We start from the raw sequence: 26,562 nt of genomic DNA on the forward strand, positions 1-26,562 counted from the left end.
AGACCATTACCAATTCGTCATTGGTCTTCTAATATTCTAATAATTTTAATGCCAACTTTTTAAAAAACTTATATGAATTTTAATTTTACTTTATAAACTTTCTTGTTCAGTAACAATAGCACTTATCTTTAGCGCGTGTAGTCATTCACAAAGTGCCAAACAGCCTCCGACATCATGTCGTTTCCCAGCATCAGCTGCATCAGGGAAGCTCGATACTGCATCGCTGAAGTTAGCTGCATTTAACTTCAGCGGGATAACATCTGTGGGAGCCCGTGTTGCCTCCATCCCCGTGGATTCTGCAGGATTCCTGTCGGCCCCGTTCTCTATTGTTATGGGAGCATGACTAGCCAGTCTTGCATGCTTGAGGAAGGGTCTGTGAAAAGAGATTTGAGGGGAAGGGCAAATGCTGGGGATGGCATAAAGAGGGACAGATGCTTTACCACATGGGGGAGGATGGCAGGGGCAATACTACACACATGCTGAACTTCAACATGGCACTTTTGTCCCCATTACATAGCACAGAATCATTATTTGTATTATTAATGACTTGCAGTCCTTCTTCGATTTTGATTTAGCAGCTGCATTTGATACCATAGTTTATGAGATGCTCCTTTACAAACTGAGTTGTTTGGGCATTTCAGGTGAAGTTCTGAGATGGCTTAAGAAATTTTTAGTTAATAGATCTTATCAAGTTGAAGTGAAAGACACTTTGGCCCGGATTCTATAGAGGATGTCTACATTAGGTGTCTAACTTTGGAATCCATGTGCAAGTTTTTTTTTAAATTAGCATGGTAATTGACCGTGCCAGTTTTCAGCCAATCAACTCTTGGGATGTCTAACAACGCCTAACATTGCCTACCTGAAAAGTAGGCATGGTTATGGGGGCAGAGAATAGGCATGGTAAACATAGGCATTGCTAGGTATACGAGCTAGGTGCTGGTACATTTGGCCAGATAAAACATGGCCTAATATACCGGCACCTACCTTTAAGGTGTCTACCAGCGCCTACGTCCACTTAGGCACTGCGAGGCATGAACCTATATGTGGCACCTAGCAATTGATTCACAACTATGCGGAGCGACTTAGGTGCCGTTTTTCAGAATCTGGCCCTTTGTCACCTATTTGGAACTCTTTATGTGGAGTTCCTCAGGGTTCTCCACTCTCCCCAATTTTATTTGACATATATACAATATCTTTTGGAGAGAGCTTACAAAATATTGATGTTTTTATATCACTTGTATGCAGATGACATGCTGGTACTTTATTCCATGTATGAAACTTTGTGATAAGATCCTTCCTAAATTAAACAGTTGAATTGAAGCTGTTGAAAGTTGGTCTAGGCCAGTGGTCTCAAACTTGCTAATGGTCTCAAACTCACATGCGGCCCGCCAGGTATTATTTTGAGGCTCTTGGTATGTTTATAATAATCACAAAAGTAAAATAAAACAGTTTCTTGATCATGTCTCTTTAGCTATAAATTACAGTATTATTATTAAGACTTAGCCAAAAAGAAAGATTTATAAACTATAAAGAGTTTTACCTCATGCAAAGTTGTCATTTCTTTAATAAGACATTAACTATTTTTTTCTGAGGCCCTCCAAGTACCTATAAATCCAAAATGTGGCCCTGCAAAGGGTTTAAGTTAGAGACCACTGGTCTAGGCTGTATGGTATAAAACTGAACAAAAACGAGACCAAATTGTTATGGCTGAACAATCTTTAAAAAGCAGTCCCCTGGACATTAACTATAGATTTATCTTTACAAGTTGACACTTTCTCTTCTGCTCTTGGGAGTTATATTAGATACCAATCTCACTTTTGAACAGTCGGCAAGGTAATCAGATCAGGTTTTTTTTAGACTGCAACATCTTTGCATTATTAGATCTTTATTTTTGGAAAAGCACTACTCAATGTTAGTTCGCTCTAATACTTTCACACATAGATTACTGCAGTGCTTTATATTCAAGTATTTCAAACAACTTATCTGTAAAATTTCAGATGTCATAAAACTGTCAGAACCACTCCTTTGCTGATACGGTTACACTGGCTTCCTGTACAAGCCCAAATTTATTTTAAAACAGTTTGTACTGGTTTTAAAGTCTTTGAAGGAACTGAACAAAAGTATATGATTCAATTATTTTCCTTTCCAGAAAATGATAAAACTAACCCCTCTTTGACGAAACTGCGATAGCAGCTTGTAGTGCGGTGAGCCGCGCTGAATGGCCCGCGCTGCTCCCGACGCTCAGAGTTTCTATGAGCGTCGGGAGCAGCACAGACCATTCAGTGCAGCTCTGTGCACTACAAACTGCTAGTGCAGTTTAATAGAAGAGGGCGTAAGATCTCATAATTTGCCTTTTATTAATTTTCCTTCACCAAATGTACATTACTCAGGCTGCTGAATGCTGGAACTCCCTTCTGAGAGATCTTAGTTGTTTGAAATCCTATTTCCTTTTTGTTGTGCTCTTTAAACCTTTTTCTTTACCTGTATCATTTTTGCAATCTTCTGTCTATTTTACTGCCTCTTGGAGTATACCGATACTGTTTTGTAATCCGTAACGTAAGATTAGATTATAGCTCCAGGAGACAGGCCTTGTGCTCTGATGTTATTGGACAGTTGTAGTTACACTGTCTCCAAGCCTGCAGTTACCTCTTTACTCTGATGAACAGGCATATTGAATATATTGGAACAATGTGAGAAACCATGGTGTTGAAGATGGAATTCACATATTAGGCAAAGAAGACTCTTGATGTGACCATTCATCTACATGAAGGTAAGTTCTTCCAAATATCTTCCACGCCCTCTGTCTGCCTATGCCATGCTCCTGACACAAAAAACACATCACACGCAGTATGCCATGCGCTATCCATGAAAATGCCTTAAAGTGGCTCTAACTAGCAGCAGTTGCTGTCCAGTAAATCTAGAGTCGTGCAGTTGGAATCATAAGCAATTTTGGGCGGGGTCAAAATCAGTATAATGAACTGACTGCGACTCCAGAATTAAAATAAAGTTATTATATATTGTAATTTTTTTTAATCATTTTATACTTATAGAGCCAGTCAGGAAGCCGCTCAGCACCAAACAGCAGCACCAAAGCCCACTCCTGCTCAGTGCCACTCAGCAGCTGAAGAAACCAGAACTCGCAGTGACCACGGCAGCAACCGACCGACCAGTTAGCAGCGGGCCAGGAGCACAGAAAGCTCGCTCCTGTCCAATGCACCTCTGGACCACCAGGGATCAGTAGAGGAGGTACAACCGATGGACAGGGCAGGGTGCAGAGAGAGAGAAGGGAGAAAGGGAGCTGGGTGCAGAGCCTGACAAGGAAGGAAGAGGGCTGGGTGCACAGATTGACAGGGGAGGGAGGGAAGGAAGGAGGTTGGCTGCAGAGCCTGAAAAGGGAGGGAGGGAAGGGGGCTGGGTGCAGAGCCTGACAGGGGATGGAGGGAAGGAAGCTGGGTGCAGAGCCTGATAGGGGAGGGCACTTGAATATTAAGCCGCCCGACTTATATTTGAGTCCTTTTTGGGGGTAAAATGGGGGTCACTCTCAACATATATTTGGATCAACTTATATTCGAGTATATATGGTATATGGCCTGGATCTAAAGTACCAGTTATATTTAAGTTATAAAAGTTATATTTACCAGTAGTTTTAGATCTAGAACAAAAAATTAAAGTCTAATATCAGTAGGAGCTGGCATTATTTGAACAGTAGATAGAGGATTCCGAACCAAAGGTTTGGTAAACCGACTCTAAAGTCCTGAGTAAAATTGCCCTCTAGCTAACCTAAAGTTATATATACTAAAGTTATATGTTGTAAGCATCCTCCAAGTTGTTATTATATGAATGGCCACAGAAGAAAGTTCATGTGGCCCCATCTTCTGGCCACAAACTATATTATATGCAGCTCCTTACATGATCAAACTTTAATTTTAAAAATAAGGAGACACCCCCAAACTTTCAGGGCATATTATATATTTAATCTTTTAAAAAGTACTGCAATGTGGTCATATTCACTTTTCAAACAAAAAAAGGTACTGACCTATGACACTCATTTGATGAAAGTTAACATGTTCTTTGTATGAAAATAAAACCTAAAAAAATGCTTCACAGATGATTATTCCATAAATGTAATTTCACAATACTGCAGCATAATTTTAAACAAAATTAAACATCTTTTGGTGTTTAAAGGCCACCATTGCATATTCTGAAAACCATCAGTTGTTCAGAGTTTGATGTCAATTCCTTTCAAAGCATGGCAAACAATAACACAAAAAATTTACTGTGAGAAAATAAGTTACGTATTTCTTTTAAAACAAAATATAAACACATTTTGATAGTTTAACCACTATAAAAAAACGTATAGAAAGGCGTTTTTATATGATTTTATAATACCACAGTGTACTCTCTATAAACATTAGTTCAGCTGCTTATGAGCAGTACATGGCAGTGTAATATTCATTCCCTTACTTTCACCTTCTTTTGATACTTAGAAAATGTATTAAAACAGTTTTACATATGTACAGTAAGGTTCTACCCTACAACGGATCTTCATTTTCCATGCAAATGTATTTTTAAAAATAGTCTAGTGTAGAAATAAGTCTGAAGTCAGTCTTGAAATAGAAGCAGCAAAGAAGTCCCCACTGACTTTTCAAACAACTGATATGGAAAATCCAACTGTTATTCCTTTCTCACTTGGTTTTCTACTTTGTCTGCCACGCTTTCTCCTGGAATAAAACTCAAGGCTCCAGGTGTCTCCAAGTCATTCTCGACGTTCAGTCCAGAGTTATCAAATCCTGAGCTGGCTGACGGGGGCAAGGCCTCAGCAGTGTAGGTTGGTGTGGAACAGTACAATATGAACCCTACCATGATGACTGTGAAGGACAGGATATAGAGGCCTGAAAACTAAAAGCAAGCAAACATTTCAAAAGTCTCCTCAAACCAGGCAGAGTAAACATCCTATTCGTTCATTTACATAAGTAGTATTAAAAATTAGCACATAGATTAAAGATGATGCTCTTTTGACAAAGAGCAACCACCACCCAAAAAATGGTGATGGAATTTACCTTATATATGCAAATATAAACTGAGATTTAAAACAGATTTTTGGTCATCCCTCCCAAAAAACAAGAGGCAAAATATGACAGTCTCGGTTTACATTAGTCTCTCATCTCTCCATAACACTTGATGACTGGCATTTCTTCTTCAACCTCATCCTGTCTTCTGCAGCAACCCTAATTTCTTGCCATCACCTCCCCCTCATGACTGGCATTTTTTCTTAACCCCCCTCTCTCCCCAGCAACTGACATTTCATACCTCCTCAAAGACCAGCATTTCTTTCTCAAACCTCCCCGCCTGCAGCAGCAACCATAATGATTTTACCTCAGGGGGTACGGAGGAGCTCAAGCGGCAGGAAAGAGTGGGGAGAAGGGATGCGATAAAGCCGGGTGCCACCATCCTGGGCGCTAATCTCCATTGTTGCCACTTGTCAGCAGTATGACTATACAAAAGAGACACCAAGGGCCCTCCAACTATTTCCCAGAGTTCAAATCCTCTTTAGGTCCTTGGACAAGTCATATCACCATGCTGCCTCAAGTAGAAACTTAAAACCTTGTTTAATAATCTCTGTTAACAAGCTATTCTCAATGAAGACTGTTAACTAAAGAGATAACATGCATCAATATTCTTTTTTTTTTTTTTTTTTTTTTAATCTTTATTCATTTTCAAACTTTCATCAAGTGTACAAATATCAAATCAGTAACATAGTAAACATCACTTGATATTCTTACCATTATATCTCATAATACAAATATTTAACCCTCTCCCCTCCCATCAAACCATTAATAATTTCTAAAATGAACAATAAAATATAATACCCTCCCCCACCCTACAATAACTGGTGTATACTTCAGTAGAAAAATGGCGTTTAATCATTACAAAAGGATGTTAATGGCTCCCAAATTTTAATAAAGTTCTTATAATTTCCATGTTGTATAGCTAATATGCATTAATATTCAGTAATGTGTGTTGAAGTACTAACACAATGAGGCCTTTCTCTGGGGCAGGGAAATGGCTACAACACCTAAAAATACATCAACTCTGCCTGCAAACCAGTAACAGCCAATTGTTCTCCTTTTACTCTGGACTACAATCTCTTCATTATCCCAGGACAAGCAGGCAGCATATTCTTAACGCATGGGTGACGTCACCGACGGAGCCCCGGTATGGACACTTTTAACTAGAAAGTTCTAGTTGGCCGCACCGTGCATGTGCGAGTGCCTTCCCGCCCGATGGAGGAGTGCGTGGTCCCCGGTTTCTTCGTTTCCGCGGAGCGAAGAAGACGCATGTGTTTCAACGGCTGTTGAAAAACTAATTTTTGTCTTCCCGCTCGCGTATTTTCTCACTTTTTTCGATTTTTCTTCTTCGGATTCCTTTATTTTTGCTTTCCAAAAAAAAAAAAAAAACTCGTCGAGTTTTCCTTATTTTTTCAGGCCGGCCCCAGCGGGGCCTGTTGCCACCATACAGGCCTCCGGATTCGATTTTGCGGAGGCCGTGTTTCCCTTCATGCCCCCTCAACCGGGCTTTAAGAAGTGCCAGTGGTGTGCACGCCCGATCTCTCTCACCGACCCGCACAATTGGTGCCTCCAGTGCTTGGGTCCAGAGCATCGGGCTGACACCTGCACCCGCTGTGCTACGCTTAAAAAGCGCACTTTAAAAAATAGACAGATCCAACAAAATATTTTGTTCGGTACCGGATCTGCCATGGAACCTGCCGCGACGTCGACGACACCTCCAAAGTCGGCACCGACTACGTCGACACCCCCAGATCCTTCTTCAGGGTCGCTGGGCCCAGGTAAGCCGGCTAAGAAGCCTTCCACTTCTCTGGAACGTCCTCCTGCCACGGTCGCGACGCCGACCCTTTCGACACCGCACCGACCCCGTAAACGCTCCGCTCCGATATCGGTGAGTGCCTCGTCATCGGCCTCCTCATCGCCGGAGCGTAGAACGGCACCTATGGTACCGAAGAAGAAAAAAGCGGTACCGGTGCCCCCCCTGGATGACCGCATCGCGGCCATACTCCAATCTCAATTACAGGAGCAGCTGCAGCAACAACTACAACAACTGTTGCCGGCGTTGCTGGCCCCGCACTTTCCGGTACAGGACCGGTCCAAGCCTCGCACTGTCCCATCGGTGTCGACCCCCTCAGTACCGATTAATACCTCCATGCCGGTGCTCTTGGCTGAACCGCCTACAGTGCATGCCCGTGCCGCTGCTGCCCCCTCCCGGTCCCAGGAACGACATCGGTCTTCCTCACCCGGTACCGCCTCTGTGCACTCAGGCAAATCTCTCAAAGACCCGCCATACCGAGCCTTCCACACCGACGTCCAGACGGGTACACCCCGACGTTAGGGACCCAGACTTATGGGAAGACGCCCCGCACGGTACCGAAGAGGACGCTTCGTCGACCGACGAAGAACCCTCCATGACCGACACCGTTTCCAAACCGGAACAGTCCTCTTTCTCTAAATTCCTTAGGGAGATGTCAGCAGCTCTTTCTATCCCATTAGAGTCCGACTCTAAAAAGTCTCAGGCTTTCCTCGATGCCCTAGACTTTGAGCAACCTCCCAAGGAATTTTTGAAATTGCCCGTCCACGACATCTTACGGGAAACTTTTTATAAAAACTGGGAGACTCCCCTCACTGTTCCCGGGGCCCCTCGCAAACTGGATAGCTTGTACCGGGTCATTCCAATCCCAGGGTTTGACAAGCCTCAATTGCCCCACGAATCCTTCCTAGTGGAGTCCACTTTAAAAAAATCTCAGTGTTCCAGTGTATATGCTTCCACCCCTCCTGGCAGAGAGGGAAAAACTATGGACAAATTTGGTAAGCGCCTTTTCCAAAATGCAATGTTAGCAAATAGAGCAAACAATTACACCTTCCACTTCTCCTTCTACATGAAGCATCTGGTGCAACAACTCTCCTCCTTACAAAAATATCTTCCGGAACGTAAGGTCCCCCTCTTCCAGCAACATATTTCCAGCCTTCTCCAACTCAGGAAGTTCATGGTTCGCTCCATTTATGACTCGTTTGAGCTGACCTCTTGAGCATCTGCCATGGCTGTTGCTATGCGCCGTTTGGCATGGCTGAGAGTCTCTGACCTTGACATTAACCACCAAGACCGCCTGGCTAACGCACCTTGTCTGGGTGATGAACTCTTCGGGGAGTCCCTAGACTCGACAACCCAAAAGCTCTCAGCACACGAGACCAGGTGGGACACCCTGGTCAAACCTAAAAAGAAGACTCCACTTGCTCGCCCCTACAGACAAGAGTCTTCCTATCAGCTTAGGTTCTCAGCCAGACCTCTCAACCCGCCTCAGCAACAGCCTCGCCGTTCTCGTCACCAACATCAACCTCAGGCTCGCTCCCAGTCTCATCAGCCTGCCAAGCCTCTTCCTCCATCAAAACCTTCTCAACCTTTTTGACTCCTTTCTCAAGGGCATAGCCAGTCTCCCACCATCGCTACCTCTTCCTCAGCCTATCGGAGGACGTCTTCAACTCTTCCTCAGCCGTTGGGAGGTCATCACTTCGGACCAGTGGGTCCTCAACATCATTCGCCATGGCTACTCTCTCAACTTCCAGACTCTTCCACCAGACAATCCTCCCATCGAGTCTGCTTCTCACTCCTCCCAATCCCTCCTCCTCCTGCGGGAGGTCCAATCCCTCCTTCTTCTCAATGCCATCGAAGAGGTGCCTTCGGACCAAAGGGGTCAGGGATTCTACTCCCGCTACTTCCTGGTTCCCAAGAAAACAGGAGACCTCCGTCCCATCCTCGATCTCAGGGACCTCAACAAGTGTCTGGTCAAGGAGAAGTTCAGAATGCTCTCCCTTGCCACACTTTACCCTCTTCTCTCTCAACATGACTGGCTATGTTCCCTAGACCTCAAAGAGGCCTACACTCACATTCCAATCAATCCGACTTCACGTCGCTACCTCCGATTTCAGATACAACAACGTCACTACCAGTACAAAGTGCTCCCCTTTGGCCTGGCATCATCGCCCAGGGTATTCACCAAGTGCCTTATTGTGGTGGCGGCCTTCCTCAGGTCTCACAACCTCCAGGTGTTCCCCTACTTGGACGATTGGTTGGTGAAAGCACCTACGTCTCCACTTGTGCTCCAAGCCACTCATCACACCATCTCTTTCCTCCATCTCCTGGGGTTCGAGATCAACTACCCCAAGTCGCACCTGCTTCCCTCACAGCGACTTCAGTTCATTGGAGCAGTTACCGATAGCGTGGAAGAAATGTGGTCGACTTTGAAAACCACCATACAGGAAGCGACAAACCGCTATGTTAAATTAGTAAGTAAACAACGAAGGAACAATAAGCCGAAGTGGTTCACTACAGAGATCTCGGCCCTTATCAAGGAGAAGAAAAAAGCATTCATCTCTTACAAACAATCAGGGAAACAGGTCTCTAGAGCAGACTACTTGACCAAATCAAAAGCCGTCAAAACGGCAGTCAGGGTGGCTAAGTTTCACATGGAGGAGTCTCTGGCAAAAAATATCAAGAAGGGAGATAAATCCTTCTTTAGGTATATCAGTGACAGAAGTAAAAACTCAGGCGGGATTGTACGTCTTAGGAAACCAGACGGAGACTATGTGGAAAAGGATTCGGAAAAAGCCCAACTATTAAATGAATACTTCAGCTCAGTCTTCACCCGAGAAGCGCCGGGGCTTGGCCCTCAGCTACAGACAAGGGTTGACTCAGTTGATCCGTTCAGTAACTTCGAGTTTACGCCCAGCAGTGTCTACAGTGAGCTATCAAGGCTCAAGGTTAACAAGGCAATGGGGCCTGACAACCTACACCCCAGGGTGCTAAGGGAGCTGTGTGATGTCCTGGCGGAGCCACTGTCCAAGCTCTTCAACCTCTCCCTTAGCAAAGGCAGCGTTCCGTCGGACTGGAGGACGGCTAACGTCATTCCACTCCACAAGAAAGGCTCCAAGATGGAGACAGCAAACTACAGACCAGTGAGTCTAACATTGATAGTAAGCAAACTAATGGAAACTCTAATAAAACACCAATTGGATAAGATCCTGGATGAGGAGAATCTACGGGATCCCCGTCAACATTGATTTACAAAAGGGAGATCGTGCCAATCCAACTTGATCAGCTTCTTTGACTGGGTGACGGGGAAACTAGATATTGGGGAATCCCTAGACATCGTGTACCTGGACTTTAGCAAAGCATTTGATAGCGTACCACACCGCAGGTTGCTGAGCAAGATGAGTTCTATAGGATTAGGTGACACATTGACGAAATGGGTTGGGAACTGGCTTGGAGGTAGGCTTCAAAGGGTGGTGGTGAACGGCACACCCTCTGAAATGACGGAGGTGATCAGTGGAGTGCCACAGGGCTCGGTCTTGGGCCCAATCCTATTCAACATCTTTATAAGGGACTTGGCAGAAGGGCTTAGGGGTAAAATAACATTATTCGCCGATGACGCCAAACTAAGTAATGTAGTGGGCAAATGCACAATAGATGATGTTTCAATGCCCGACAACATGATGCACGACCTACTCCTACTGGAGCGCTGGTCTAGGTCCTGGCAACTCAGCTTCAATGCCAAAAAATGCAAAGTTATGCACCTGGGCAGCCAAAATCCATGCAAGACTTACACCCTAAATGGCGAGATCCTAACAAGAACTGAAGCAGAACGTGACCTAGGGGTGATCGTCAGTGAGGACATGAAGGCTGCCAATCAAGTGGAGCAAGCTTCATCCAAAGCAAGACAAGTCATAGGTTGCATACGCAGAGGCTTCGTCAGCCGAAAGCCGGAAGTCATTATGCCATTGTATAGATCCATGGTGAGGCCCCACCTGGAATACTGTGTGCAATTCTGGAGACCGCATTATCGCAAGGATGTGCTGAGACTGGAGTCGGTTCAGAGAATGGCCACTCGGATGGTCTCAGGACTCAAGGATCTCCCATACGAGGAACGGTTAAACAAATTGCAGCTATACTCACTCGAGGAGCGCAGAGAGAGGGGGGACATGATCGAGACGTTCAAGTATCTCTCGGGCCGCATAGAGACGGAGGAAGATATCTTCCTCTTCAAGGGTCCCACGACAACAAGAGGGCATCCGTGGAAAATTAGGGGAGGGAAACTACGAGCTGACACCAGGAAATTCTTTTTCACAGAAAGGGTGGTTGATCGCTGGAATAGTCTTTCACTACATGTGATCGAGGCCAGCAGCGTGCCTGATTTTAAGGCCAGATGGGATCGTCACGTGGGATCTATTCACAGGGCAAAGGAAGAGGAGGGATCTATTCACAGGGCAATGGTAGGGGAGGGACATTAGGGTGGGCAGACTGGATGGGCCTTGGCCCTTATCTGCCGTCTATTTCTATGTTTCTATGTTCTATGTTCTCGACACCACTCTGATGAGGGCGTTTCTCCCCTCCGACCGACAACTGACCCTGCTCCACCTCTGTCATCAGGTGCTCCTTCATCATTCCATCCCAGCTCGACAGATGATGGTCCTCCTGGGTCACATGGCCTCAACGGTCCATGTGCTTCCTCTGGCGCAACTCCACCTCAGAACACCTCAATGGACTCTAGCCAACCAATGGTCACAGACCACTGATCCTCTTTCTCATCCCATCTCTGTGACATCGTCTCTTCAGCAATCTCTTCAATGGTGGTTGAACTCCTCCAATCTTTTCAGGGGTCTACTCTTTCATCTACCCCCTCACTCCATGATCATAACCACAGATGCTTCCCCCTATGCATGGGGAGCTCACATGGAAGATCTTCGCACCCAGGGACTCTGGACCCCTCAGGAGCGTCAACATCACATCAATTTCCTGGAACTCAGAGCCATGTTCTATGCTCTCAAGGCCTTCCAGCACCTTCTCTACCCTCAGGTTCTTCTCCTGTGCACAGACAACCAAGTCGCCATGTACTACATAAACAAGCAAGGCGGCACCGGATCTCCCCTCCTCTGTCAGGAGGCCATCCGCATCTGGACCTGGGCCACGGCCCATAGTCTTTTCCTCAAGGCTGTCTACATCCAGGGCGAACAGAACTCCCTGGCCGATAATCTCAGCCGCATCCTTCAACCTCACGAGTGGACTCTGGATCCTCCAACACTCCGCTCCATCTTTGCTCGCTGGGGCACTCCTCAGGTGGATCTCTTTGCAGCTCCTCACAACCATCAGCTGCCCCAGTTCTGTTCCAGACTATTCTCTCCTCATCGTCTGGCCCCGGATGCATTCCTGCTCAACTGGACGGATCGGTTCCTCTATGCCTTTCCTCCACTGCCTCTGATGTTGCGGACGTTATTCAAACTCCGCAGGGACAGAGCCACCATGATTCTCATTGCCCCTCGGTGGCCTCGTCAACACTGGTTCTCCCTCCTGCTCCAGCTCAGCTCCAGAGAACCCATTCCTCTTCCTGTGTTTCCTACTCTACTTACACAGCAGCATCAGTCTCTACTGCATCCCAATCTGTCCTCGCTCCATCTGACAGCTTGGTTTCTCTCGGGCTGACCTCTCCAGAGAATCTGTCTCAGCCTGTCCGCCGTATTTTGGATGCCTCCAGGAAACCGGCCACCCTCCAATGTTACCATCAGAAGTGGACCTGGTTCTCCTCTTGGTGTCTCCTACATCACCACGATCCCACCTCTTTGGCGGTGGAAACTGTACTGGACTATTTGCTCTCTCTGTCCGACGCTGGCCTCAAGTCCACCTCAATCAGAGTCCACCTCAGTGCCATCACGGCGTTTCATGAGCCTATCCTCGGAAAACCTCTCACGGCTCATCCCCTGGTTTCCCGATTCATGAGAGGCCTCTTCAATGTCAAACCACCTCTGAAGCCTCCCCCAGTCGTCTGGGACCTGAATGTGGTTTTATCTGCCCTCATGAAACCTCCTTTTGAGCCTCTTGCCACAACTTCGCTCAAATTTCTTACCTGGAAGGTGCTTTTCCTCATTGCCATCACCTCTGCCAGGAGGGTTAGTGAGCTGCATGCACTGGTTGCCGACCCACCTTTCACTGTTTTTCACCATGACAAGGTGGTTCTGCGCACCCATCCTAAATTCCTTCCCAAGGTGGTCTCGGACTTTCACCTCAACCAATCTATTGTGTTGCCTGTCTTTTTCCCTAAGCCCCATTCTCATCCTGGGGAACAGGCGTTACACACACTGGACTGTAAGCGTGCCCTTGCATATTACCTTGACCGTACCAGGGCTCACCGCTCGTCCTCTCAGCTCTTTTTGTCCTTCGACCCTAACCGTCTAGGTCGTCCTGTCTCTAAGCGGACGCTTTCCAACTGGCTTGCTGCCTGCATTGCGTTCTGCTATGCTCGGGCCGGTCTTTCACTGGAAGGTGCTGTCACGGCCCACAGGGTCAGAGCTATGGCTGCTTCTGTGGCTTTCCTCCGTTCTACGCCCATCGAGGAAATCTGCAAGGCTGCCACTTGGTCCTCAGTTCACACGTTCACTACTCACTACTGTCTGGACACCTTCTCCAGACGGGATGGACACTTCGGCCAATCTGTGTTACATAATTTATTTTCCTAATGGCCAACTATCCCTCCTCCCTCTTTGTTAACTTGGAGGTCACCCATGCGTTAAGAATATGCTGCCTGCTTGTCCTGGGATAAAGCACAGTTACTTACCGTAACAGGTGTTATCCAGGGACAGCAGGCAGATATTCTTACGTCCCACCCACCTCCCCGGGTTGGCCTCTTAGCTGGCTTATCTTAACTGGGGACCACGCACTCCTCCGTCGGGCGGGAAGGCACTCGCGCATGCGCGGTGCGGCCAACTAGAACTTTCTAGTTAAAAGTGTCCGTACCGGGGCTCCGTCGGTGACGTCACCCATGCGTTAAGAATATCTGCCTGCTGTCCCTGGATAACACCTGTTACGGTAAGTAACTGTGCTTTTTGTACCACATCTCTCATAACTCATTCAGTACATTGAACCAGAGTTTATGAACGAAGAAATGGAGAACGTCCTGGCAAACACAAGGTAATAGTTTATAAATTATTTATTTTGGTGTAAACATGTTTTTTTAAAGTTGAGCACCTGATTAGAGAATGACACGGAGACAAATTTTTACCCGTCCCCACGGGAACTCATTTTCCCATCCCATTCCAGCAAGTTCTTTTCCTGTCCCTGCCCCATTCCGGCAAGTTCTGTCCTCATCTGCACAAGCCTCAAACACTTTACAGTCATAAAGGTTCGAGGTTTGTGTAGTTGAGGCAGATCTTACAGGAATGGGGCAGGGATGGGGACAGTGACAAAACTTGTGGGGTGGGGAAATTGAATTCCTGCGGGGACGGGGAAAAATTTGTCCCTATGTCATTCTCTATACCAGATTTCTTCCAATTTCTGTCATCTAGTTCTAAGCCAAGATTTTGATTCCATTGATCTATGGGCATCTTACTTTTCTCTTGTTCACCCGGTCCCCATAAGAATATAGAAGTACGGTAAATATGTTTAATCATCTTAACCATTGTTTGTAGCTATATGAGGATCATTTTCTAAAACATATCAAGATCAAAGAGATTGCAAGCACTAACTGCTAGATGCACTAAAGTCAGCAATCGTTGCTAAACCTGTTTTGACAGCTTTAGTGATGATTGCTTTTATTGACCTAATTCCCCTCGATTGCCCATTTTCTGATCTGGCCATGCAAACAAGCGATTGATGTACTAACATCGTTTGGTTTTGCAAAAAAAAAACTCCCATAGGGGTTTTAGTGATCGGAAAAAAACCCTACAGGTTCAGCTAGACCTGTCAATAACTGTGAGGGTGGGATTCGGGGAGCATTTGGTGGCAGGAAGGAGTAGGCATCCCTCCTGCCTTTTCATCGAGAGGAAGGGGAGAGAGTTTGGGATGGTTTGGGGGGGCTCCATTGGCAGGAGGGAGTGGGCATACCTCCTGCTGTTTTTGCTGCTGCGGGGTTGGTTGGTTCCCAGTGCCGGGATGTTGGAGAGGACTTTTTTTCTTTTTTTAAATGGGGCAGTTATTGTGCATGTGTAATACACGCACATCTGTCCATTTAAAAAAAAAAAGTTTCCTGCCCCAAATAGCTGAGTGGCAGGAGGTTGCTGCTTTTGGGGCTTCTCTTGCCTCTAAGCTGCTCAGGCTTTCCTTTGCCAGCTTTGCTCGGGCTTCCCTTTGCCAGAGTCGCTCTCACATCCATCAATCGGACGAGAGAGACAGGGATTACAACAAACCTCTGTGCAAATCACTTGCATGCAATCTTTTTGGTACATCGATCGCTCTTCCACAATCAGCCAGAGAATCAGTCAACAGCAAACCAGTCGGTACTAGCGATTATGTTTAGTGCATCCAGGCCTAAGACATCAGATCACCTACACACTATGAACAAGGTATACTAACTTACCTGATAGCCAAAGAGGTAGAGTCCAAACAATAGACTGTAGAGATCTGCAGTCAGAATACCCAAATTGACTGAGGTAGCACTGGTGATTTTAATCACTATAGGCATAAGACTATAAAGACCAAACATGCACAGGGCATAGGCTATGAATAGCAATGCTGCAATGAAAGAACAGAAATATAGAACTGGTCAAACAACCATGGCAAAGGCCACAAAAGTGACTGTCCAATAACTGAAACCTCTGCACCAACATTTACCTACTGGGAGGGCAAGATGCAAGACTTTCCTTGGTCTATTACTTATTAAAAGTGTCAAATAAAAACTGAGGGGGAGAGTCAGAATATTTAGCAGTTTAATTTTGTGAGTTAGCAGGTTAAACCTTGCCAGTTAAAACTGGCCTTCAGACTGGCTAAATTTAATCAGTTAAATGCACAAAGCACATACATTTAGCCAATTAAAACATAGAACTGGAAGTACTCAAAGGATGGAATAATTACTTAGGCAGTGAATGGCAATATTCAGCACAAATGGAAGAATTTTATAACTGCCCACAAGGGTAAAAAATATCCATAGCAGATCCTAAACAGAAATAGGTTAAATAAGGTAAGTTCATATAAATTCCTCCAGGGATTCAAGACAAAGTTAGACAAGTTCCTGCTGAACAAGAATGTGCGCTGGTAGGGCTAGTCTCCGTTAGGGCGCTGGTCTTTGACTAGAGGGCCGCCGCGTGAGCGGACTGCTGGGCATGATGGACCACTGGTCTGACCCAGCAGTGGCAATTCTTATGTTCTTATACAATGAAAGGCTTTAGAAATAATGTGCTTTACATAGAAGATTACAAGACTTTCTGTGGAGAAAACCCACCATGAAGATTCTGGGCAGAACTAATTCAGGTAAGTACTGCATGATTTTCACTCTTTTTCTATAAGTTTCATAAAGGAGTATCATAATGATAGACAATGTTCTGGCTTTCTTAAAAAAAAAAAGAAGTATAGTTCACATAAAAATAGATAGGTAGGGCATGTACAGTAATTGTATTTGCACTGTGAGGTTTGGACTTAATGGGGGGTTTCTCACACAGAAAACCTGTAACCTTTTATGTAAAGCACAATATTTATGATGCTTTTCATTACATATTAAACATATTTACCCCCCCCCCCTTTACTAAGTTGCAGTAGAGGTATCTACTTTGGCTTGGAATACTAAAAGCACAGAATTTCTATGAGCATCAGAGAAGCATCAGAACATTTAGCACAGGGTGGGGGTGGGGGTGGAAGGTTACTTTGCTATGACTTATATAGACTTAACGTTACATAACCTCTTTCTATTCTGGATCTGCTCTTAGAACGGTGAGATTCTTTTTTTATTTACCCTCTTTCCTTTTGGTTTTTGAAAAGTATCCATATAATTTTCACTCCATGGACCACGTAACGTCCTTTACCTTGAAATACCTGCATACTTTCACTCTGAAAATTATCCCGGGAAAAACACACATTTTCATCTGCTAACTTTTGTGGAAACTTGTTCTGAGTTATTAATGTGCACAAACCAACCCTATCCCCAGGAACATTCCCTTCTACACTGAATGAAAGCATGCGAAATAACACTACGATATTTTTATCTACATATAGGATGGTCAAATTTACAAAAACCTGTTTCTGTGGGTAATGCACCCAATGGATTTCAAAATTACCCTCTGTCTAAATCTAAGGCCCTGTTTTACTACAGTGCGCTAACTGATTAGCACACGCTAAACGCTAACGCGTGAATGTTAGTCTATGGACGTGTTAGCATTTAGCGCACGCTAATCAGTTAGCACACCTTAGTAAAAGAGGGGGTAAATGTCCAGTCAAGCCACACAAATGCCTTTTAAATCTAACTGGCCAAACCTTTAAAGACTTGTGTATAGGGGAATTTTCATGTGAAACCCTTAGGTTGGTTTTGGCTAAATATTTAGCCAAACGCTTGATGGCTTTCTTCAAAGATCAGCAGATTTTTGAAGACTGAGCCCATACTGATTATTTATTTATTAAAAAAATTTCTATACCGTTTAAAACTAAACAGTTTACAAAATTTACATACATAATTTTAAAACAAAAACATGGTAAGATAAACATACAAACAATCCTCAGAGATCATGTCTACAAAATAATACCATAGCTTGCATAGTAAAGATCATGAATAATTCATCAACTCTGCCAAAGAGGAAAGTTATTGGCTAGAGAAAGGCATCTACAAATAACTGTGTCTTAAGTAGTTTTCTAAACATGCCCTTCTCACGGCAGTTTCGTATCTGACCCACCAAGGAATTCCATATCTTAACTCCTGCACAACAAAAAGTCATTTTACCAGTCTCAACAAACCTTGGATTCACAGTCGTCTTCAGTAAAGCTAGATTCTCAGAGCGCAATAATCTTTTTGGTGTATAACTAAGTATATTATTTTTAAACAATTCTGGAATGTTTCCATACAAGAATTGATGACAAATCATTACTGCTTTATACTGTACTCTGAAGGCGACTGGTAACCAATGCAATTTTTGGAGATGTGGCGAAATGTGATCATATTTAGACAATCCCATTATCAATTTTGCTGCTGCGGTTTTGTATAATGCCACAGATTCAGCTGGATTTAATAAAAATACTTAAACAAAATGCATTCAGAGGACAATTTTCAAACTTTTTACATGGGTAAATAGTTGCTCAAGCACACAAAATGGATCAGTAAAAATGATCCCCCCAACCCTCCACTGAAGGAAAAAGTACCAAATATTATACTTTCACCTGCAGCACAAAAGGAACAAGGATAAGTCAGGGGAGGGAAAGTCCACACAACACAAATATTTCATTTTAAAAGCCACACAAGTACTTTGCCCTAGCTTCAAAGGGTGAAGTGATACTGAAGGACAGAAGAGACAGAGAGATTAAGAGAAAATAAATGAGACAGAAGGTTTCAGAGAGATAAGAGAATGAATGAAAGACAAAAAGAACAGGGAAAAAATTCAGAAGACAGACAAGATGAAAGTATACTATAATGACAAGAAAGATGAAAGGCATTCAAAATTTTCAATTTAAGTATCACACTATGCAACATTTCAAAGTTTGAAATTATCTTGAAAATGATTTTAAACTGTATTTTAAATAATATCAATTATTATATATTTGATAATGTTTAAAATGTGCATACAAGCTGTCGTGCACTTCCCTACTCTTGTTGCGGTACCTCTTGTTACTCAGATTAGTAGCATGATTTCATACATACCAATCTTCCAATCCCAATGAATACTGGCTATATCGCTGTATTCCACAATGATTCTGAATGCGAAGAAAGAAATCAAGCATGTTAGCATAAACTGTATAACTTTTTCTCACTTTTCTTTATTATTTTTAAAACAAGGGAGTTAATAGATCACTAGCACAATAAGAGAGTAATTTTATAACAGCGTGACTTTTAAAGTGATGGTACACTTTTGCACTGCCAGGCTCCAAGGATGACGTCAACCACATGTGAGAATATGCTGCCGCTTGTCCTTGGATAAGCACCATTACTCACCTTAGTATCAATGCAGCATTTACTAGTAAGATGCTATTGTTGAAATTCTTTAAACAACTCTGCTGCACTTCTAGAAGTAATTGTGTTTCTGTCTTGTAAATTACCTCACATAGAATGCAGTGTGGGATAATATCAGAGCTAATATGGACCAACTGACAGAGTCCAAGTTGACTCCTAGCCGCCATATAAACTGACTTTCTCCGGAACATCCTGTGCGGAAGCATTTCACTGGAACATTCGCACTTGTAATGTGTCACTCCATCTTATTGCTCTTTAAACTTCAACCTTACATACCAAAATTGTTTTTCTAGGGACTGATGCATAATATGACCAAAATAGGATAGCTTCAGTCTAGTCATCTGAGCTTCTAGTGAGAATTCAGATTTTATTTGATCATGGACCCATCTGTTTGTGGACCGGAGTCCACTTCCTCTAAAGCTCATGCCTCACTAAATTGGTTAATCAATAAGGTGCCACCTGCCTCTGTCAATTTTGTTACAGCAGAGTAGCATGGCTACTTCTAAAATATGGACCCATGGTATCCAACATGGCTGAGGTAATTTGTGACCCTCTGGCTAAATGTGGCAGAGTCCAAAGATTTAATAAAATGCAGGGGATCCTCTTCATGGATTTTACAATATAACAACTAGCTGCTTGCTATTCATACTGTTGAAATACAGCAGAGTATACAGAGGGCATGGACTCTCTTTTGACTGACGTCTAGCCCCATAGAAGCTGGAGATGTGAAAAGTAATAATGATGTGCGATACTTACAGCTGGAGACCACAGATGAAGGTTCCAAACAGGCCTAGCATCCCCAGGAATTCTTCTCTGCTCAGATTCTTCACAATATACTCCTCACAAACATTAGAAATTGCATACAGGCAAGCACCCACCAGAACTAAGATATCTCCAAACAGCATGTTGCTTCCTGGATAGACATAGGTTACAGAGATATTACTTTTATTTGCAAAAAAACAAAACCCCTATATCTTATCCATTTTTGCTTCAGATACAAAAAAGGGGCCCTAGAAATGGTATAGCTAGGACTCGGTAGGCCCTGGGTAGGAGGACTAAGATGGCCTCCCATGTGTAGCCCTCCTCCAGTTCCAGCATCTCCCTGGTTCCAGCACCCCCCCTGCACTCAACTACTTACCCACCTGTAGGATCCTCCACAGCTGCAGCATCAGAGACAGCACTAAAGGCTGGCTCTCTGGCCAGCAGACGTCCTGCCCACAGGAAAATGCATAAGCACAGCCAAAGGAAAGGACCTACCAGCCAGATAGGTAACCTTTAGCACGGATTCTATGTCTATGGAGGTACCATCAGATGGGTAAGTAGCTGAATAGAGGGGTGGGGAGAAAGGTGCTAGGCCTTGGCACCCAGAAGGGAGGGTTCAGCTGCAAGCAGCCCCTACCATTGTCCAGCCCTGGGTATTTTGCCAGGCTGGCTCAATGATAGCCATGCTCTTGTGCTCTAGTTGCTAATCTGTGTTATGGTATTAAAGTGTATTATCAGCCAACTAATGTGTATTAACTGGCAATTACATGCACTGTTTTTCAGATTAATGCAAACATTTTCTCTTCAACAAGTGTTAGATATTAATGAGCTGCAAAGCATACAAAATGACTCATTATGCAAATAACTTCACAAGCCTTTATTCCAGGAAAGCTAACTTCTCCAGAGATGTTTAGTTCTCCTCTGGCCATATTAGCCTACAATTGTACAAATAGATGCTTTTGGGTGCCAGCTTTAAAGAGCCAGTTTAAGTTTAAACAAAGAATTGGGGGGGGGGTCTACTTTTTTAAGTTAAGAGAACTGGGGGAGGGAGAGGAATCAGCAATTCTAAGATATCATGTATGTTTGACAATTAAGATATATTCTGTAAATTTCTTACTTTGTGTTGACATGGATATCTTTGCAAGTAAATAAAAATTAAAAAGAAAAGTTAAAAGGAACCTCTCCAATCCCAAGACTGCTGTCCACATTAAAGGAACCCATGCACATCACTAATCCTTTTTTTTCAGGTGAGGTTTTAACCTAATTTGGAAGGAATTTTAATTAAAAGGGTAGAGATGACTATCTGAGGGAGGAAACAACACTCAAAAAATTTTATGGAATTTGATAAGTGGGAAAAATTGGAGAAAGATGCATCAAATTTGCCAATGGGCCATATTGGAATGAAGGTTCCAGAGAAATAAGCCACTCAGAAAAACAGTTCAATATGTTTCTACAAGAGAAGATATTCTAGCTTCTGCATTATTGAAACTTATGACAAACACAGGCTCATATTCAGAACACAGGAGATCACCAGCAATCTCCTGCAATCTAGGGCAATATGAGTAAGTATTTCCTTAGATTAGAAACATAGAAACATAGAAATAGACGGCAGATAAGGGCCCACGGCCCATCTAGTCTGCCCACCTTAATGTCCCTCCCCTACCTTTGCCCTGTGAATAGATCTCATGTGCCGATCCCATTTGGCCTTAAAATCAGGCACGCTGCTGGCCTCAATCACCTGTAGTGGAAGACTATTCCAACGATCAACCACTCTTTCAGTGAAAAAGAACTTCCTGGTGTCACCTCGTAGTTTCCCGCCCCTGATTTTCAACGGATGCCCTCTTGTTGTCGTGGGACCCTTGAAAAAGAAGATATCTTCCTCCGCCTCGATGCGGCCCGTAAGATACTTGAACGTCTCGATCATGTCTCCCCTCTCTCTGCGCTCCTCGAGCGAGTATAGCTGTAATTTGTCAAGCCGTTTTTCGTATGGTTGATCCTTGAGTCCCGAGACCATCCGGGTGGCCATTCTTTGCACCGACTCCAGTCTCTGCACATCCTTGCGATAATGCGGCCTCCAGAATTGCACACAGTATTCCAGGTGGGGCCTCACCATGGATCTATACAATGGCATAATGACTTCCGCCTTACGACTGACGAAACCCCTTCGTATGCAGCCCATGATTTGTCTTGCCTTGGACGAAGCCTGCTCCACTTGATTGGCAGACTTCATGTCCTCACTGACGATTACCCCCAAGTCTCGTTCTGCTACCGTTTTTGCTAGGATCTCGCCATTAAGGGTATAAGACTTGCATGGATTCTGGCTGCCCAGGTGCATAACTTTGCATTTTTTGGCATTGAAGTTGAGTTGCCATGTCCTAGACCATCGCTCCAGTAGGAGTAGGTCGTGCATCATGTTGTCGGGCATTGAATCTTCGTCTGTTGTGCATTTGCCCACTACATTACTTAGTTTGGCGTCATCGGCGAATAATGTTATTTTACCTCGAAGCCCTTCTGCCAAGTCTCTTATAAAGATGTTGAATAGGATTGGGCCCAAGACTGAGCCCTGTGGTACTCCACTAATCACCTCCGTCATTTCGGAGGGGGTGCCGTTCACCACCACCCTTTGGAGCCTACCTCCAAGCCAGCTCCCAACCCATTTGGTCAATGTGTTACCTAATCCTATAGAACTCATCTTGCTCAGTAACCTGCGGTGTGGTACGCTATCGAATGCTTTGCTAAAGTCCAGGTACACGATGTCCAGGGACTCCCCAATATCCAGCTTCCCCGTCACCCAATCAAAGAAGCTGATCAGGTTGGATTGGCAGGATCTCCCCTTAGTAAAGCCTATCACTTCTTAATTTCATCCTATGCCCTCTCATTTCTGCGCTTTCTTTCAAATGAGAGACTTGCCTCATGCACATTTATGCCACGTAGATATTTAAACACCTCTTATCATATCTCCCCTCTCCCGCCTTTCCTATTCTATAATAGTAGTAGCAACAGGGTTGGGATATTGCATTATTGTAAACAGCCCACCTCATATCTCTTCAAAAAGCAAAGATAAAAGGTGGCTACAGAAAATGCAACCTAGCCATGCTTCAGACTATGAAATGACTAGATTAGTGCAGGCAGATGCAGATCTACAAGTACTGAATGGTTGGTGCCATCAGGCTGATGGTAGCTGGATGCTCTCCAAAGGGATTTACGAAGCCAGGCAGCAGCTCACCAGCTTTGGTAGCTGTCTAGATTACTAATAAAGCTTGGCAGTATGACATGGGGACTGCTGAGTGCTAGATTAAACACAGTATCTTATATGGTCATCTGTGCAAGATGGTAGACAACCAATGAGGAAACAACTGACCTAGATAAAAAGTGCTATCGAGCTTTTGTGCCAGGCAGCTGTGATATATCCAAGTTTATCCCTTATTTGATATACCACCTATCAACACAGCAATATGAGCAGTTCACAATCTAGCAATCTAATCAGGTATGCTAAGTATTTTTCCTAACTGTCCCGGTGGGCTCACAATCTAACTATGGTACCATGGTATCCCTGCAGTGCGGACAGAGGTGACTGAACAAAATGATGAGCCAATGGGTCTTTCTGTAATCACCTACTATATTATTATAGAAGCTAACATTAGTAACTACTATTAGTACTATAGAGCTACTATTAAAACTACAAACACTTGCTAAAGGCATTGTAATTCCTTTTCAACAGAAAGCCATGATGAGAGAAGGCAAATTATACAGAAAGAAAACAGAAAATTCAAAAACTAATTTCATCAACATGAAAATGACATTCCCTCTCCACATAAATGTATCTAATTTTAACCATGTTAAACACTCAGGGCTCCTTTTACTAAGCTGCGCTAGTAGTTTTAGCAAGCGCGCTACACACTAATGCCTCCATAGAGCTGGCGTTAGTATTTTCCATGTAGCACTAAAAACGCTAGCGCATCTTATTAAAAGGAGCCCTCAATCACATGCTATGAGGCAAATAATTGCTCTTACCATTGTTGTGTTCTCTTCCTGATAATATGTCTGCACCAACCATGGTACCTACACCTGCCAGGCAAACAGCAACAGCAACAAAATGGATCACTCGGTATCTTGAGCGAAGAATGAACCAAGACAGAGCCATCAAAACTGGGATTCCAACACAGTCCAAAAGCTACATATCCAAAGATAAACACAAACAGAAGTTTCTAGAATGATCTGATAGCCATGTAATACACAGTTAAAACCAATCATCTAGCAAGAGCCCTCTTCAAATTTGCCTATTGTAGGGAGCTTTCAGTATAAGTCTGTGTGTTTAAAAGTCAGAAGAAAACCTTCAAGTCGCTCTGTGAATATGGCGAGGAGGGTGTTTCATCAGAGAGCTCAGTCAGGGTGAGCTTGGAACTGACGGAGGTGAAGGAGAGCAGAGGATGAGCCTTCTAGGTGGTAATATCCACTCCCTCTGGGAATGTCACCAATCTGCTGGTGACCGCATTTAATAGTGTGTCTCCTTAAGGAAGACTGATGCACAACTAAAGGGGTGTGCCTCTTAGATGCCACTCTGGTGCTGGGAAGAGAAAATCAAACCTACGGCAGGCTCTGCTGGACCAGCAATGAGAGTGAATGGACCCATGGGCAGACCTATTCTGCAGGGAGTAAGCTCCGGGGTTAATACCCCCAGTTCAGTAACATACACCGTCACTCTCCAAACTTGCCACTAAAGCTCCTCGTTGGATCTTTTTGATCCCCGTCATGAGGACTCTTCACCCTGCCACTGGAGAGAAGGGGCAGTTACAGATTTCTGTTTCTCAGATGGAACTTGGATATCACCCTTTAATACTGCTATTATTTTGCCTGTTTCTGTTTTGCAAAGCTCAAGTAATGGTACTATTCCTCCCCCCTCAAAGGTAATCTGATTGGGATAAGAATTGAATCTTTAGTGAGATTAGATGTTTCACTTAGTTTAGATATACTGCTTTTCAAAATATTAGCAACACTGTTAAACTATTAAAAAATTTGAACACATACAAATAATTTAATATACACATAAAGGAGGCAATTTTATAAGTGGGCACCTCTAAGAATGAATCACAGGTTTGTGGGCTCCTAGACCAAAACCTCCCTTTCCTTCCTAGATGCAATTACCAAGTGCATAGTTTTATTATCCATCACACAAGGAACACAACATAAATGCAATTTTTTTTTTTAACAATTTTGATTCTTTCTTATCATTTTCTTTTTAAAGTTTGAAGTTAGCAGTGCCACTTAAGGCCTGTTACCTACCTGTTGGCAACTGTCGTGGTACTACTACTGAGATGTGACTTTTCTAAAAAGATATTTAATTTGCAAATGCAAAACTATATAAAAAAAGTACTTTCTTTAAGAACTGATGTCTATATAGTAGACTGGCCACACAGATATCCCAGCAGAGAAGTGGGACACCCAATGAGGAACTACAGTAAACGTCACATAAAGGGTCCCAGTTACAAATCCCACCACAACCCCCTTACATTGTACGGGGAGCCCTCCAAAACTCACCTAAAACCAACTGTGCACCACACCAATAGCCTTGATGCCTGCAGATGTCATCTGTATGTCAGTATAGTAGGGTTTGGTGGACTCACACTTTCCACCACAAGTGTACAAGTTAGGGTGGCATATGGGCTTGGGTCCCCTTCTCTGCACTCCACTGTATTGACCACCAGACTACTCCAGACACTTGTTTGCTGCTCTAATAGGACCGGTCATTACATCTGCTGCTGTCAGACAGATATGTACTATTTCATTCAGGTTTCTGTTTTTGGGGGGAGAGGGTCAGTGACCACTGGAGGAATGTGGGGGTTACGCCTTTATCCCTCCAGTGGTCATCTGGTCAATTTAGGCACCCTATGGCCCTTATTAGTTCTTAAAATAGGTCTAGACTGTGTCTTTAACTCCTGCATTTTCTCCACACCTATATCCTTTCTAAACAGACATTGGCTAATTACATTGGAGCAGACTGAACGTTAAAGGAAAAGCAGCACCTTACAAGAGGTCTCCAAAGCAAGTATAGCATCTCAGACGTGATTAGGCATTGAAAGCAGAGAAAAAGTAAAGAATGAAAAAATAGAGACAGTGCTTGAAAAATAGAAGCAATGTCAAAAACACGAAGTGAGGAATCAAAGCATCTCAAGGACAGACAAGCAAGACTCTGTAAAACCATCAAGATCCTTAAGGAGAAAAAAAGAGATTCTAAGATTTTCAAGGCCAGAAAGCAAAGTACTGTACAAGTTAATGAGACTCAGACTATAGCAATAAAACAGAATGTGATGAAGTGGGCACAGTTCCCATGGAATATGACCCCGGAAGGTTTGTTTTCACAGACCAGTACCTGCAGATAGATTTCTGTAAAAATGTGCAGTATGAAAACATAACAACTCAGGAAAACATTTTAACACAACCCAATTTCATTTAATAATAAATGTGTTTTTGACAACAGCAGAAGTCTCTCGCTGGGAGTTGAGTGGCTAAGGGAATTTATGTACTTATTTCTCTCACTCCCTGTAACCTATTAACTAGGTGGGTTACAGTCTTTCAATTCTAAGTCAGAAGGTTTAAATCCAGCTCAAATCAACAGACATGGAAAGCAATTGCAACCTGAAAGCTGCTTGGCAGCCCATGTAAAATAAGCTGGTTAGCCAAGATTGTAAAGGACAGATATCCATATTGCTACTCATCCTCCTTTACAAATTAACATTCAAGTAGAAAGGACAGAGAGCTAGATGCACTAAATAGGGTCAGTAAGACCGTGTGGGTCCAGCCCACTCCGATCCCATTTTTAGCCA

General features: G+C 43.8%; 1 protein-coding gene and 1 long non-coding RNA gene across 5 annotated transcripts in view; one reads left to right on the plus strand and one right to left on the minus strand.

The window, feature by feature from the left end:
* Positions 1-2,674: 2,674 nt before the first annotated feature.
* On the plus strand, positions 2,675-26,100 carry LOC117362778. The gene is made up of 3 exons (XR_004539930.1): positions 2,675-2,770; positions 3,051-3,246; positions 25,711-26,100. It is a non-coding gene; the product is annotated as an uncharacterized LOC117362778 (long non-coding RNA).
* The window catches only part of SLC35F2 (solute carrier family 35 member F2), a 72,766-nt gene continuing 50,156 nt past the window's right edge, over positions 3,953-26,562 (minus strand). For all 4 annotated transcript variants that reach the window (XM_033949726.1, XM_033949722.1, XM_033949723.1 and 1 more), the window contains exons 4-8: positions 23,753-23,912; positions 19,733-19,889; positions 18,668-18,720; positions 15,410-15,564; positions 3,953-4,899 (exon numbers count right to left, since the gene is read on the minus strand). In XM_033949726.1, coding sequence (XP_033805617.1) covers positions 4,675-4,899; positions 15,410-15,564; positions 18,668-18,720; positions 19,733-19,889; positions 23,753-23,912 — 750 coding nt within the window. In that variant the 3' untranslated portion in view covers positions 3,953-4,674. The remainder of the gene's footprint in view (positions 4,900-15,409; positions 15,565-18,667; positions 18,721-19,732; positions 19,890-23,752; positions 23,913-26,562) is intronic.

The sequence above is a fragment of the Geotrypetes seraphini genome, chromosome 6 (genome assembly GCF_902459505.1).
Source record: "Geotrypetes seraphini chromosome 6, aGeoSer1.1, whole genome shotgun sequence".
NCBI classification, from domain to species: Eukaryota; Metazoa; Chordata; class Amphibia; order Gymnophiona; family Dermophiidae; genus Geotrypetes; species Geotrypetes seraphini.